The sequence below is a fragment of the Microchirus variegatus genome (assembly GCF_963457635.1).
Source record: "Microchirus variegatus genome assembly, chromosome: 22".
NCBI lineage: Eukaryota > Metazoa > Chordata > Actinopteri > Pleuronectiformes > Soleidae > Microchirus > Microchirus variegatus.
In genome coordinates this window covers 7316484-7333446 of record NC_139823.1, presented here as the reverse complement: position 1 = coordinate 7333446, position 16963 = coordinate 7316484, and the positions used below count along the sequence as shown (strand labels likewise).

General features: G+C 41.8%; 1 protein-coding gene across 6 annotated transcripts in view; it reads left to right on the top strand.

Moving 5' to 3' along the window:
• Nucleotides 1-16963, top strand: part of igf2bp2a (insulin-like growth factor 2 mRNA binding protein 2a) — a 52226-nt gene that overhangs the window by 22392 nt on the left and 12871 nt on the right. For all 6 annotated transcript variants that reach the window (XM_083908639.1, XM_083908638.1, XM_083908637.1 and 3 more), the window contains exons 3-7: nt 9016-9064; nt 10410-10461; nt 14649-14712; nt 15792-16082; nt 16783-16917. In XM_083908639.1, the coding sequence (XP_083764765.1) occupies nt 9016-9064; nt 10410-10461; nt 14649-14712; nt 15792-16082; nt 16783-16917 (591 nt within the window). The remainder of the gene's footprint in view (nt 1-9015; nt 9065-10409; nt 10462-14648; nt 14713-15791; nt 16083-16782; nt 16918-16963) is intronic.

Below are 16963 nucleotides of genomic sequence, written 5' to 3'. Positions count from 1 at the left end.
TAGGAGTGGGAAAAGGTTTATTTATTTATTTTTACTAAATGTAAATGTCTGGATTTAATGTGAAATATAATGATGTGTGGTTTTTTTTAACACTGAAGGGCTTAGTCACCGTGTTGACACTGTGCTGGAAATGCATTATGCCACAGTGATTGGACATTGGAACATTTTGGCAATACTCATTTCACCGCTGTAATGGGCATAACGAGTGTTTGTGGGCAACGGCGGCGTGCGAAAATTAATTTGCGATGATTGCACCTGGGGATTGAAAAATAATTTCGCACCCGCAACACCCCTATGCAAATGTTGTTGGTCATTTTCACGAGTGCCCTCTTGTCTCTTATCTCGTGGTTTCTATGCTTGTGTGTGTGTGGAGGACTGTCTGAATCAGTGTAGACACTCACGCTGCTGTACGCCGTGTACAAAAATGACCTGAGCTTTGACTTGCTTGTAGTTAACTTTGTTATCTTATTTAATCCTTAAATTCCCCATGTGTGCTCATAGATTTCCTCTGTGAGCTTTTTATTGGATGTTAAACAGAGGTTTTCAAGGACTCCCTACAATATATGTGCTATATGAGAGATTACAGAAGGTAAAATATAGGCCGATACGCTGTGTACTGTTCATCGTGATCATTTTAGTCGTAAAGGAGCAACGCGCACTGTTTACTTCCACTGTTTACAACTTTTTATGAACCAGCTGAGCCCTGTTGCCAAGGGGGAAACAGACAAACGTAAACAGGAAGTCTGTGGCTTCCAATAAGAGCGTCATGCGTCTACCTGCCTGCCTCTCAGTGTGTGTGTGTGTGTGTGTGTGTGTCTCCCAATGAAAGCACGAAGAGAAACAGGCATGCAGGTGTGGATGAATTGTTGGAAGGGTGGATGTTCTGCAGCGCCGTGCAGCAGCTGCTTTGTTCAGTCTGCAGCGTCAGTGTGGAAACACAACAATATTTGTGTTGTTAGGGAGAGCGTGGCAGAAAGAATGGCTGCTTTCTCGCGTAGGAAGAGAGTGCATGGATTTTTGATGAATGAATGAATGAATGAATGCATGAATGCCTGGTGGAGAAAAAAAAGAAAGAGATTTAATATACTTGAAAGTGACAGGAACTGTCACTAGCAATAATCATTACTGCTCAGTAATCTGAGTGCTCTCGTTGAGTTTACAGCCTCAGGTGAAGAAGGAGTTTTCCCTCCTCTCCTTTAGCATAAAAAAAAACAACAATTATAATAACGTGTGTAGACTGTGACACTCGTCTGTGTGGGGGAGATTATTAATGCCTTAGTTGGAGAGTAATTGTTATTTTCACATCAACATTGGGACAAATGTAATGCGTGTAATGTGAAAGGAATCTCTCACAGATGGAGGGCGAAAACCCGCATAGAGTTACCAACACAACGCGCCTCTCTTTAGGAGCATTTAACAGATAAAAAGACAGATACTTCCTTCAGGCACAAAGTCCAAACAAATGACAAAAAGTCACTCCTGACATTTGCAAAATGTCTAGATGAGCAGATATCATTTAATTTGATGTGAGTGCATGTTGAATTTCAATTTAATCAAATTTAAATGATGCCTTTTATTCAGTTACAGAGTAAATAGCCAGCTTCTGTTTAATGGTTGAAAACGTCCTTCCTCTGTGTTCTCATGCACTACTGTTGAAAAGTGTGGGGTCACTTAGAATTGTCCTTATTTTTTGAAGGAAAAGCTCTTTTTTTTACCCCCAATGAATCAGATAAACTCTACACATTGTTAATGTGGTAAACGACTATTCTAGCTGCAAACGTCTGGTTTTTAATGGAATATGTACATAGGTGTATAGGTCCATTTCCAGCAACCATCTCTACAGTGTTCTAATGGTACATTGTGTTTGCTAATCACGTTATAACGATATTAACAAACGCAAATCGATGTACTAATAAATCATCGCCCGAACAGGGACTTGAACCCTGGACTCTCAGATTAAAAGTCTGATGCTCTACCGACTGAGCTATCCGGGCTCTGATAGAGCTCCCTTGGCTCTAAGAGATAGCAAGGCAACACAGACGTTGCAGAAAGAAGCTCCCAGGAAAAGTTACAGAAGTGAATTTTAAAAAACCAGGCTGTGCTGCATTTTGATGGTAGTCTTAATCGGACTAACATACCTGGATAATGCAATTCATAGTCCGATTACTCATGAATGTATATGATTAGTCGGATATTCCTCCCAAGGCTTAGACCTGGAAGTAGAAGGAAAACAAAAGCAAACATCAGAAATGATTGGAGGATTTGAAAACCCTTATGCAATAATGTTAGCACAGCTGAAAACAGTTTTGCTGGTTAACAATCATTATTTCTAATCTTGTCAATGTCTTGACTATATTTTCTATTCACATTTCAACTCTTTTGATGAATAAAAGTGTGAGTTTTAATGGAAAACATGGAACAATTGTATAGGCGACCCCAAACTTTTGAACAGTACATCTTATGCATGTTACGGAGTCCAGACAGCAACGCGTCTTTGAGGCTAAAGGACACCAACAATGCTTTGACACTCGCGTCATCCAAATCCTGTTATCTCTGCTCCGCGACAAGTGGATGTGCCTTAGGAGGTCTGCACAGAAACAGCCCGAGCTCTGTCTTAATCCAGAGAAACGCAGAGTGGGACACAGTGGGCACGCTGCCTGCCAGAGTTTGGAAACAGGACTCGGGGGTGGCATCTTTGACACAGTGAGGGTTTTACTGGAAATTGTTGACTTGTTGCTTCCTCGCTGAGATTTCAGGGTATTTAGGAGCTTAAGAGCTAATGGGGTCAAAGCTAAAAAATGTAGTTAATTCAGATTAGTTGAGTGGGTGGTTGATATGTGAGGACCACCAGAGGCAAAACCCACCCAAACTGTGATGCGCAGTTTCACCTCTAGACCAGGTGTAAGTTAGAGTATTGTCATTTTCAGTTAAAGAACGGCTGATTAAAAAAGGAAATTGTTTGCAGTGATTGATCACACGTCATTGCATCGTCATTCTGAAGATAATCATTTAAATCACATATTTAATATAGAGGTTACAACGTAACCATATTTAAATCCTGATATTAGTGTTTAATAGCATTTAAAATTCAAACACAGTCTTGCTTTGATTCCAAACATCCATAGCCACAACATAGTCAGCTCATGCAATTGCATTAATAATGATATTTTATTAAAATAACATTTGCTGCCATTTGTAAGAAGAAGAAGTGGCCAAAAACGGTTACTACATTCAAATTCAAAATACCTAGGTCTTTCAGGTTTCGTTTTCTGACGTAACTGGCAACCCGTGGTTGCTCGGCAGCTGAGACTCTACTGACTGCAATGATTGGCCAAAACATGATTTCAAAAATATATATAAAATATTTTTTTTTATGCAAATATTTTGTCTGTACTGTTGTTGTTGGTGAGTTCAGTTTGTTATATGAACATTATTCCTGAGTCTCTGTGACATATTAGAAGGATTTTATGACCAGTTGCTTTAGCTTTATTACAAAATGCACCTTTAAATACTAAGATTTGTGTGATCATTTAGACAACACTAGTTTAAAGAAATAAACCGTACGTGCACAGATGACCTACTATAGGAGAAGAAACACATACAATCATGTAAATGTAGATCAGTGTTTAACATCACACACTACTGTACTCCGGAGCGTCTGACTGCTACACATGAAAGGAGCAGTGTTTGGCGAGACAGTCTATCACCAGATTCGTAATGCGATCGTGTAACGTGTGCGTAATCACACGGCTCCGGCGTGATTTACGATCGCAGAGGTTTTCATTTCCTATTTTATCCGCGCAGTACGGCTGGTTTTGAAGGCCGAATCATCTTTAATTTTCAAAGTCATCAATTATCGTCTCCGCGGGGAGAAACCTTCGTGGGACTGTTTGTGACTAATGTGGACTTGTTGTGTCATTAAGGGTGGCCTTCAAATGGAGAGAAGCGCTTTGTCACGCAGAGATGGGAGGGATGAAAAGAAATGAAGATGAATATATTTGCAGAGTTTCGGCACTGACGACTTAATGGCAGTGATGACAGCTAAATTGACACAAACGGGAAGGGAACGGCCGGGATTTTGACACAAAGAGAAACTAACAATCAGTCTAGAGAATTTTGTGTGAGGTTTCTTGGTGACTATGTGGCCCTGTTCAGATTCATGTCTGTCCTGAGTTATCCAGTCACAGGAGGACAACTCATCAGTTCACACCTTCAGTGATCAGACGTCACTTCTCTGCTTTATAATGCAAATTAACTCGTACATAATTTATGCAAAAAAAACCAAAAAAAACAATGATGTTGTTTTTTAGCCAGAATGACATCCGTTTGTTGGTGTGAGATAGAAAATGAAGCCAGGAGGGATTGAGCAAAGTTTCTGTGTCACTTACCAGAGACACAAAAACAGTGAATTCCTCAATTTACCAAGTGGAATCATTTGAAATTTGATCCTGGGTTAGGGTTTAGGGTTTGTCTGACACAATAAATTCATGGGAAAAGTAAAAACAAAAACAAAATTGTGTGGAATGACAAGGAAGGAATGACATAATCTAGTTAGAGTTTGTTTAAGTTTGTTTTCTGTTAAAAGATGTGATTTCTACAGCGTATTCTGCAGTTTTTATGTATAATAGTGGGAGTACATTCAGTCTAATGAGGCTTAGATTACAGAGTTTATAACAGAATGAATAACCATCATGTATAGTAATTGAATAGTGTTAGAGATTTGTGTGTGGAACACAGAGAGAAAGTCTTTGGACAAACCTTTGTTACACAAGAAGTATTATTATTATTATTATTAATTTTTATTTAGATAGGGACAGATACAAAAACATAGACAATTTTGAACAGTCATCTGATGCATGCATCATAGTGTTTTTAGCTAAAGCTAATTCACAACACTTATAAGGCAACTCTATTGGTAACAGGTAACTCTATTGAACAAATAGTTGCATTTCCATTCCTTACATTTGTTAAAATGTAGTCTCTCAGCAGATATGTGGTCTCTATGACTGATCAGCTTCACACAATACAAATTAGACCTCCTTGGGGAAATTCCTTCTCTGCATTTAACCCATCTTCTACTAGAAACTTTCCTCGAATTAGGAGCAGCAGACAGCCACTGAGTAGTGCCCGGGTAGCAATGGGTGTTGGATATCTTTGCTCAGGGTAACTTGGTAGACCCAGCGGGGACTCAAAGCCAAGTTTCCTTTTCCACGGGTTGCCCCAGTGAACTTTAAAGAACGTAAACTGCAGTATCAATAAGCTATCGCCCGAACAGGGACTTGAACCCTGGACCCTCAGATTAAAAGTCTGATGCTCTACCGACTGAGCTATCCGGGCTCTTATAGAGTGGTCTGGGCTTCAAGACACAGACAAGCAACACAAATCAGATGACTGCAAACAGGTTGGAGTATGACTGAAAACACAGTGAAGCTCCCAGGAAAAGTTTCAGAAGTGAATTTAGCTGTGCAGCATGTTGATGGTAGTCTTAATTGGACTAACATACCTGGATAATGCAAATCATAGTTAGATTACTCCTGCATTTTCCTCCCAAGGCTTAGACCTGGAAGTAGAAGGAGACGACGTATAAACCTGCAGTACTGTTGTCGGCGTCTTTCTTAAGACAACACAGCAACCACAAGAGCCGCTGTGCTCCATCTAATTAGTGTCACGATTAACGCGTACAGCGCATACGAAACATATAGAACCGCAGCACGATCCGTCTCGCTGTTGGCTGTTTGTGTTTCTTTGACGTAAAGAGCGATACAGCGCCACCTACGGAGGTGGAGTCAGGCATACACAGCCAATAAATTCATTTTCTCCAAGCAAGTTGTCCAATTGCCTGTCTTAAGGCCACATTATACTTCTCAGACGGCGTAATGCGTTATGCGACTGCGGAACCACGGAGACGCCTCGAGCCTTCATACTTCTGCGTCGAGGTGACGGATACGCGCTGCAATTTCCCGCCAGATCAGGAGGGGTCGCTGTTGTGCTTTTGGCTACAGTGAGCAATGGCGTCCGAGAGAGAAAGATTGTTGTTGAAACAGTGGCCGTTTCTCACTTTTCTGTCAGTTTTAAGATAATTTGAGGAGAGAAATTGGCCATTTAGTGGCCTGTCCTGAGGACCAATCGGAGCTCTTGCCGTCCCCGTTGTCCCTTGACGGCGTGACGGACACTTAAAAATATTTCGTGCAGCTCTGCGTCGACGCAGAGGGCTCTGCGTAACCTTTACGCAGGAGTATAAATTGGGCTTTAGTCAGACTATGGCCTTACAGATTGTTTCCGTTATCAAAGAGCAAACAGAGGCAGAATAATGACAACACCAAAGGTTACATAATGCAGCTTTAAAAAAAAGATGGCAAAGTAAAACAAAAGCATTACAGAGAACAAAGGCTGTTGAATCCGTTTTCATGAATTCTCTCTTAGGGACACAGCAAACCTCTGGCAAGAGGTGAATACCCTCTTTCTCACCCCGCTGCCCTCTCAGTGGTTGACATTCCTTTGACTGCGCCACATGCACGTGTGTATTAATACGCATGCATGTGCACAGACATGGTTTCGTACCTCATGCAGGTGGGTGCAGTCAATATTAGCTTTTCAAATGAACATGGCCAACCTCAGACATTTAAAATTCAAAATTGAGAGGTTTTCATTTTTCTCCCGGCAGGCTGCTGCAAACCTGCGGCAGAGAGCTCGGTCGCGTTCGACAAACATTAAGTAACCATTGACTTCAAGTCTGTATCTTTGACTGTAGCCCATTCTGGACTCACTTTGGGGGGGAAAGGAGGAGCTGAGGAAAGGCGTTGAGTTCACACTGAATACGAGCAGATAGCTGCTGTTTCTGCATTATTCCCTGGTCGTGCACGAGGTCGTACATCGCGGACATTGTTGACAGTCAGTCAGTCAGTATGTTTCAGGGTGGCACGCACTGTGGGCCTCTCCCAGTCCTGGACACAGTCAGACAAGACAGAGAGCAGTGATCTTATGGTCAGCTCGCGGCCACAGGCACGTCTCAAAATGAGACCTTGAAAACTGTTGGGAGGCAGTGTCACTTTTTCCGAGAGAGAGAGAGAGAGAGAGAGAGAGAGAGAGAGAGAGAGCGAGAGGGAGAGAGAGATGTCCATGCACGAAGCTTCCTCTGCATATTTCACGATGACAGACAGCCGAGTGGCCTTTAAAAACATGAGCGTCAGAGAACAGAATCATACGGCAGAAGTAGATGTTTGAAGTCTTATTGAGACGGCGTCCTCCCCCTGACAGAGTGCCCTCGCGACCGTGAACCAGCACCGAGGACGGTCCTGCTTCAGTGTCACGCATTACATCGAGGTTACAGTCAATTAGCGGAAACACAAAAGAGAACAGGGCCCTCGCAATTCACCAGCCATTTAAGTGGACAACACTGAATGAAAGGAGCTTTTAGTCTCTATACTGGGGCAGCTCGTGGGTGCCAAGCGTTTGTGGCTGTTTTGAGGTTTTTGAGTTGGACCGAAACGCTTCTCTGCCATTGGCTGCTTTGGGGTTACAGAGGGTTGTGTACGGCGTTGAGAAAAGGTAATGTGTTTTAGTGGCACAGACACATTTCTATTTGGTTTACCCTTGTTTGGCTGCGGGTTGCCAAGAGAGGTCTTTCATCGTGCCACTCGCTTCAAACCACCGTTGGTGACAGAAAGCTCGCAGGCCACCGTGTGGGACATTCTGGGAACTGTCGTGATTTTTTCGTTGTGTCTGTAGGACATGCAAGGCAGGATAAACAACCTTTTTGACTGTCATTTTATTTATAAAAAGTTAATTTACCCCTTAGTATTCTAACATCACTGCAACATCAGTAGCTGGATGAATGAGTAGAGGACACAAATCTACGTGATGTGTTCTTCTTTTTGGTTTTATTTTTCTTCTGAGCGGCACAATCACAAAGTTATTCATTCATATGCAGCTGCCAACTCATCTCATTCTCTCCCTGTTGCTGACAGGGAACTCCTGAAAGATTCAAAAACCTAGAAGGAGAAATTTGTGTAAGAGCTCATCACATTTACTCCTGAACTCCATCCTCAGTCTTGCCTCCTAATAGTGTGCTAAAATACTTCAGAGATGTTATTTGGGGGGAGAGGGGTGGGGGGATATGGCAGCTCAGCAGTGCGGCTTCTTTACCACCGCGCCTCTCTGCTTTTTAAATCAGTCTGGAGCTGGAGTCTCTCACCTTAATGTAGCTGTTAACAGCCTGGTCACCAGGCGGTTTGTGTGGCTTTGCCCGTTTGAGCTGACACGCTCCTGTGGAGGCACAGAGAGGCCGTGTGTTCTGGATCCCAAATGACAGAGAGTCATAGGGGCACTCTCCCACGTCAATGTCTCTCTCTGTCTTTTTTAGCTGACAACATTTCTGATTAAAAACAACCTATATGCTGCTTAGAATCGTTATGATTTTTTTTTTTTTTGGATCAAAACGGTTCTTAATCGAACAATTAGTGTTACCAAGAACCCTTGAGAAACCCTATCTTCGGGAAAAGGTTGTTCAGAAGCAAATGGTTCCAGGTAGATTTAGGCTATTAGTTAGGCTGTGAAAATGAATGGAACTCAATGAGAGTCTGTAAAGGGAGAGGTAAGAGGTCCTTATATCACAATATGATTGAAATTATGGTTATGTGTGTGTGTGTGTGTGTGTGTGTGTGGGTGGCTGTGAGGACTCATTTTCATTCAAATCTTTGTGAGGATATTTTGACCTTATCAGGACCAGTAGTCACAAACACATCATTAAATCATCAAACACACACGCAGACACCTTTTCAATCAAAATTTGTGAGGATATTTGACCTTGAGGTTAGGGTTTGCTGACTTCTACTGAATCAGTAGAAGTCAGCGCAGTGTCCTAACTAGCTGCTGTGTGTGTGTGTGCGTGCGTGCGTGCATGCATGCGTGCATTCGTGTGTGTGTGTGAGAGAGAGAGAGACTGAGAGTGACACTCAGAGAGTTTGTGGTTCAGGTCTGTTTAACCCACTCTGTCTGTCTGTTTTGTCTCTGCAGGAGTCGGAAGATCCAGATCCGGAACATTCCCCCTCATCTACAGTGGGAGGTCAGTTGTTTGTCTCTGAATGTGTGTGTGTGTGTGTGTGTGTGTGTGTGTGATGTCCAGTTGAACAGCATCAGGTAGCACACAAACCAGTTTCCTGACAATGACAGTCCAGCCTTTATTCTGTATTCCGCTTCAGACTGAGCTTGTTTATGTTCTTTATCTTCACTCGTTTGTCGCTGCGACTGTTTCACTCTGTGATCTCGCCTTGATTCAAAAGCTCCTGAGACGTCTCGTAGGAATATCAATTGTAGGATAAATACGGTTATGCAAAGTTGATATCTTGATTTAGTAAAAAAAAACATAATTAATCTGTTTGTGTGTGCATGAGAAAATGGCGTGTTAAGAAAAGAGCTTTATGTTTATTTATTTATTTATTCATTCATTTTTTTAAATTAGAACTAAGACAGCCCGGCTGTTTCCACCTGCTCCTGCAGGAACAAACCGGATATTAAAACAATATTACTAATGATATTAAAAACAACAGGACAACAAAAACAGATTAAGTCTCACGTCAGAGCTGATTGATACGATCTTCTTCTTCTTGATATACAAGTATATTTAAGACAAAGTCACATGTTCTTTGACGTGAATGGTTCTGTATGGGGGCCAGTGAACTTCTAGTCTGGTCAGGAGGGGCCGTGTCAACTGAAAAAAGTCCAACAATTCATGGAAAAACGAACGGTTTAGTGATTCGAAATTTAAATTATATCTTGTTTTTATGATAGTGTTTATGATGCAAAATGAATCTGTAAATAATGGAAACAGACAGAAATAGAACAGAATTAAAACATTAAAAAACAAAAAAATGAATGTAAATTGTAATGAAAACACTATACAAGCTGATATAGATTTAAATGTTGAATTTATTAATTTCAAAATAAGTGTAGGGCCGCAGGATATGGACTGGCGGGCCACATGAGACCCGTGTTTTAAGAGTTTCCCTATTCCAACACACCTGATTGATTTCCATCATTCATTTTTGAGATAATACCGTAGATGCAGGACAAGACAGAGTCGTATTTCACGATGACGTAGACTTTTAGTGATGTAGCTAGATCTCTCTTCATTGGCTGGGTGAAATCCAGTGTTTCTAAGATCTCGCGGTAATAGGAAGCGGAAGTTACCAAATATAGTTGAAAACTGAATAGGTGTGCCAGTCCTTTCTAAGCAAATAAAGTGTATGTTGCACAATATACTGTTTGCCAAGGTTACGTTTCCAGGGCTGTGCTTTAAAGGTCAATGTGATTTTAAAACGTCAGAAGTCCCCGCGTCCCTCCTTGTTTGTCTATGCATCAGTTGCCGCGCTCATGTCTCTAACTCGCACTCTCTCCTCCCTCTCCCTCAGGTTTTGGACGGACTTCTAGCTCAGTATGGTGCTGTAGAAAATGTGGAACAAGGTACAGAACACTGGTTACTGCTCATCTCATCACACACACACACACACACACACACACACACACACACACACACACACACACACACACACACACACACACACACACACACACACACACACACACACACACATATGGACCTCCCAGTGAGTCAGGTCTCCCTGTGTGACTTGAAACTTCCTCATTACCATCATCCCACACACCCATTATCTAAACATAACCCATCCCTGCATATAAATCTGCCTCTATCATCTTGTGTGTGTGTGTGTGTGTGTGTCATATAAGTTTGACCCCGGAGAGACGAGGCCTTTGAATTACATGCAGCCTCTTTAATAAGCAGTGTGTTGCCACAGGCCCCCCCTTTATCTTCAAGCATATGGATTGAAGTGGGTAGACATGGCAGACATCCATGTAGTAATGTGTCCATTTGACGGAGAGTGTGTGTTTATGCCTGTGCGTGTTAGCGCGTGTGTGTCTGTTTTTTGGGAGGTGCATCGTGGTAATGGGAAGGACACTGTAGGCGCCTGTGGTGAAGCTTTTGCTCTGTCTGAAGTGAAGTGTGTGTGTGTGTATATGAAGTCATATTTGTAACCTGTTTGGGACGCTTTCTGGAATAAACACCGTCTTTGTCAGGACCAGTAGTCTCCAAAACCTGGTCATAATGATGCCTCAATTTCTGAGGAACCGGTTGATGAAGTTTAGGGCTAAGATGTTGAATTGTGGTTAGGTTAAGGCAGGGGTTCTCAATCCTACTCCGTTGCATGTTTTAGATGTTTCCCTGCTCCAACACACCTGATTCAAAAGCTCAGTTCATCAGCAAACACTGCAGAAAGCTGATAACGAGCCATTTATTTGATTCAGGTGTGTTGGAGCAAGGAAACTTCTAAAACACGCAGGGCAGCGTGTAGCATCTCCTGCTGAATGATGGTCGAACTCTTTAACCATGATTCCTATACAGCATGGAAAAGTATGGAAAAGTATAGAATTTAATTTGAGTAGTTTCCAGGTGTGGAGAAGGGGAAAACGTATGGAAAAATGTTTGTGTTGTCTAAAATTAAATATATTCATATATATCAATTCAAAACAAGCCTACCTGTAGACGCTATGAAACTAAACTAATCAAGCTAGCTGTAGAATGGTGTCGTTATTTATTATTTTCCATACGTGTCGTCGAGCCAGCTCCCTATTGTCGACTGCGACAGTGTCGTGGGTCGATGCAAGTTTTCTGAAATGAGTGAAGGATTTCAAAACCATTTATTGACATAATAAGCATCTAACAAATTTGTATTCAGATGTTTAATATTGACTGAAAAATCATCTGAGAAGTCTGTAAATTTCAGTCTGGAAAAGTATGGAATTTGGAAACGGAAAATGTGTAGGAACTCTGTTAACTGATGGTTCACAAGTGTTTATTTTTGAGCCTAATAGATGATAACGTGGCTCCATTAAAACCTTTGACACCTTGAACACACTCTGACAACACCGTAAGAGCTATGGAATGAAACAAAGATAAAGTATTACCAACTTCGCCATGTTCAACAGTATCAAAAGAGTGTGTTTTTAGCCATTTTTAGCTTAACGACAACCTCAGAATAGAGTGTAATAAACATATACAACTTAAAATTTTATATTTCAACTGTCATTTTACAGCTTTAACCTCAATAATTGTTATTAATGCACACAAAAATAATGCTGCATTTATTTATACTTAGCGAACAAGCAACTGAAATAACTTTCAGACAGACAGACAGCAGCAGTTATTGCTAGCTTAAAATACACTGCTACAAAACGATGCAAAACCATAAAAGGACATCACATTATTATTAAGCATGAAGCACCACATTAAAACGAAATGATGACAAACATTGTGCCCCTTATCAGACAGGTGCTAAACAAACTTATTAGTAGACATTTTCTGTACGTTTTTGGACTTTTAATCGACCTATCTATCCACAGATTTGTGCTTTTTCCTTTTCCGGTTAGGCTCTATCAAAATAAAAGCCCCAACAGGAAATAACGGTAAAAAAGCAATAAGGATTAATTTATTTAATTAATAACTGTAGGAACAACACATTTCGAGAATACTCTGTGGCATATTAATGGTCATTTACACAGTGGTGTTACACACACACGCATGAGTAGTAGTCACACATGGAGCGAAAGAAAAATCACACACTCACACACACACACACACACTTTCTCTCTATGTCGCAAACCAGCCAAGACCAACCACCACCCACTGTAGTCATGACAGGTGTTAAAAGAGAAGCCAGCACAGAAAATTACTCCAGTCAGTTTCCCAGATGCTGCTGTAAAACAAGGCTACTTCATCCCCGTGTTTGTCCCAGAGAACCAGCGCAGCATTCCCTCCTCCTCCTCCTCCTCCTCTTCCTCTTCAGAGCGACAATCCAAATGCCAGAGTTGCACAGTACCATCCCGTTTGTGTGTCTCCGATTCCTGTCCGTCCATCCCCCGCCGATCGCTTTCCTCTGCCTGTGAACATGCTCTCCGTTCACAAAGGGGGTTGAGGGACAGGACAGGACCGGGAGGGTGGGGCGGGGCACGGCAGAGCAGAGCTGGCTACAAGCGCGCAAGGCTGGGCTCCTTGCCAGTGCTCTGCCCACTTGCCCTCTCTTAGGCCAGCTGGGAGCTCTCACTAGTTTTTAACCCTATCAAACATCCAAACCTGCTGGCGCGGAGCAAAAACAGCAGGTTTGAAAGGTTTTTGTTTTCACTGACAGAGAGAGAGACACACACACACACGCTCTGATGACACTTCAGGGAAAAACACAATCACCAATAAATGTTTTACACACTCTAAGAAAAACCACGTCTGTACACTGCAAGTACACAAAACACTTTCTGAAAGCCTGATACACAGGAGATGCCGTTTTTCTCATTGAGATTTTGCAGTTTAGTGCTCAAAGTCCAGGCTTTTAACCCTAGAACACCATTGCCAGGTGGTTTTCACCCAAGCAAATGAATTTATGTGATTTTCATGAAAACCAAGTTTTCATCTTCATTATTTTTTTTGTTCCCAAATTCCTAATTTTCCAGTAATTTTGGAGCATTTTTATTTGGTCCCTCATGATGCGTTTCTTTCTTTTTGCTAGACATGACACAGTTTAAAATAAAAGAACACTACTCAAATTTGTCATGTTTTGATATATTTTGATGACAAGTACTTTTTATTGGGTGATATATTATCCCGGGTAAAAATAACCTGGCGTTAGTGATGGTGTTTTGAATTTGAGCGATAGTGTTCTAGGGTTAATGCAGTCTGTCCTTGGGGAGCTGTAAAGACAAATGCAATTTTCACAAATGACACTGAAACTAAAAGAAAGGATTATACTGTTTTTGCTTGAATAGCTGAATGTGTTTTGTGTCGACCATTTATTGGACAACAATGAGCTTGACTGGTCATCACTGTGTGTGCTGTGCATTAGAAAAGTTTTTCATGTGGTAACACTTTATAATAAGTACACACTATTAGCATTAGTTAAGCATTAATACATATTGTATTCATCATTTATAACGCACGAATACTCATTAGTATGTAGTTATAAATGATCATCCAATCCAAATAGCTGCTGTAGTCAAGCAGCCAATCAGCATCCACCTCCAACAAACGAGCGATTTGATCGACTCACAAGGGACTGCTCTCTCACCTCTCTCTGTGTCTAGCAGTCGCTCAGTGCGTGCTAACACATTTAGAACTGTGTTTATAAACTACATACTAATGAGTATCCATGTGTTATAAATTATGAATTCAATATTTATTCATGCCTAACTAATTCTTAGCGTGTGCGTATTATAAAGTGTCACCAGCACACGTGGTCCCAGTGAGAATCAAACCCATAAACGCGCCTGTTCTTTCCTCACTGAGTGATTCATGAGAAACTTAAATCCCTGATTGTGTGTGAGTGGCAGCAGCAGCAGCGAGTCCATTGTGTTTAAGCAGCTCCGGTCTTTGAGGCAGCAGGAGCAGCAGGGTCTGGAGGGAAGCCAGCGTGCGTGTTGGTGGCTCAAACGCATTCTCTCAGACAAGTGGCACTTTGGGTCACCGCAGGAACCTGGGCGGCTGTCTCACCTACGGCGGCAGCAGCAGCAAAAACATCAGCGACATTCATGTGTTAATGTGGCTCCAGCTCATGTTTTTCTTGTCTCTCTGTCTCTCTCTTGTTTCACAGTGAACACTGACGCAGAAACAGCAGTGGTGAATGTTACGTATGCAACCAAGGAGGAAGCTAAAGTGTAAGCGGCACAAATAATAACACTCTGATGCAGCCAAGTTTGTGGCCTTGAGATATACTTGCTCTTTAACAGCATGTGTGTGCACAGACATGCTGCTGCAACACAGGCTGCATTGTTCACATACATGGTGGTTCATGTGTATCTTTGGGATTAAGCAGGGCCAAACAACAACGTTACTGTACATCGACGTAAAGTTTCTTTATCTTTTCAGCCTGTCCATGCCTGTGTTGGTCAGGAATGAGTTTGTAAATGCTCACAAAATGACAAATGCACAACATTTCAATTAGGACAGAAATCACAAAAAACCTGGAAAAGCTGCAATTTGTAATTTAATCAAGGATTACCTTGGACATGCATTACTCTTATACCCCATTCAGAACTGATATTAACATCGGACCTGAGTGATCCGATCACAAGTGGACAGTATTAAGTACAGGTAATCTGTCCTGAATGCATCTTCAGATCCGATGACAAAAACCACATTCAGAGGTGGTTTTCGGACACTTCACATTGACGTCCTCTGACTTTGTGCAGCTTCGTAGTATTTTTATTTATCGCCACTATCACAATATAAACACCAAACATTTAAAAAATTACGCTACAGTGGTGGGAGTATTGCCTAATTTCCTAGGATGCCCAAAAGTGCGGCTGAACAATTAACCGAAATTTGATCAAAATCCACAAAAAACAGCCTACTGCAATTTTCAAATTGCAGGAGGCGCAATATCTTTAAAGCAAAAAATGTGTGTCAAAATATCATTTTAGATTAATTACTGTCTGGACCTATACACATCTTATTCTACAGACTGAAGAGAACATATTTGTCACATCTGCACAAATATCACACAGGAATCATTTCAAATAATGTTGAAAATAATGACGTAAAAATGACCATTCCCTCTCATATATTGTGAATCATATCGCAATTCCTGTCAAAAATAGTCCCTATTAGATATTTATTCAAAATCATTCATAGCAGCAACTAGAATCACGTGCACACAAACGCAGAGAAAATCAAGTGTGTCAGAGTCAGCATTTTAATCACCTTTTTCATCCCCTGCTCACCCTGTCGTCTCCAGAGCCATTGAGAAGTTGACAGGACACCAGTTCGACGATTGCTCCTTTAACGTGTCGTATATCATGGACATGGACGCCGCTCAGCCCGCGCAAGAGCCTCGTGTTCGGCGCGGAGGGAGATCGTCCCGTGACCAGGGCGCCCCACACCCCGGACCCTCGGGAGGCTTCGGGATTCCACGTCCGAAGCAACACGAACTCCCGCTGCGCATACTCGTGCCTGCTCAGTATGTGGGAGCCATCATTGGAAAAGGGGGCCTCACCATCAAGAATGTCACCAAACAGACACAGTCCAAGTAAGCTACGCTAATGACGGTGAATTTAGCTTTTTAGCTTTAGCTTTAGCTCAACTTTACCGTACTAGAAATGAGTAAAGGATGGATGAATGAAATGTTTTTCTTTGGTGTCTTTTGTCTTTACACTTCACTTGTCTTTGTGATATTCTGTACAATTTTTTTTTCAGAAAATTAAGGCCCTTAAAAAGTATTAAAAAAGACTTAATCGCGGTATTAAATTTTGTATGTAAGTATGCGTGAATGTATTTATTTTCCTCCCCGCGTTTGTTAAAAACAATGATGCACAGGCGCCCTGCAAGATCAGCTCCGTGCCGTGCGCGATAGCGAACGCGCTCCTGACACGAAATAATATAAAAAATTGCACGAAATAAACTCCAAAATCGTTTAATAATGTATTCTTTTGAGCTTTGTACATTTCCAGCTTATGAGTTCCTTTGTATGGTTGTGCTCTATAGATTTAATTGCAACCTAAGTTGGTGTAAGTGTTTTGTAAGTTAAATATGTGTTGCTGGAGTGGCGATAAGGTCTTAAAAAATTGTTGAAATGAACTTCATATACCCGCCTATCGCCCCATGTCAGCTGAGATTGGCACAGCATTCCCCGCGACCCTCATGTGGAGGATAAAGCGGTAGAAATCGGATGGATATCGTTCCTACAAAAGCTTGACGACGTTATCTGTTTCTCACGTTCCCTCCCTCAGGGTGGACATTCATCGGAAGGAAAATGCAGGTGCGGCAGAAAAGGCCATCACCATTCACTCGACCCCCGAGGGCTGCTCCGCCGCCTGCCGTATGATCATGGACATCATGCACAAGGAAGCCAGCGAGACCAAGACGTAAGTCCGCACTCCAACACGCACCGTATTAAGAAGCGTTTACATG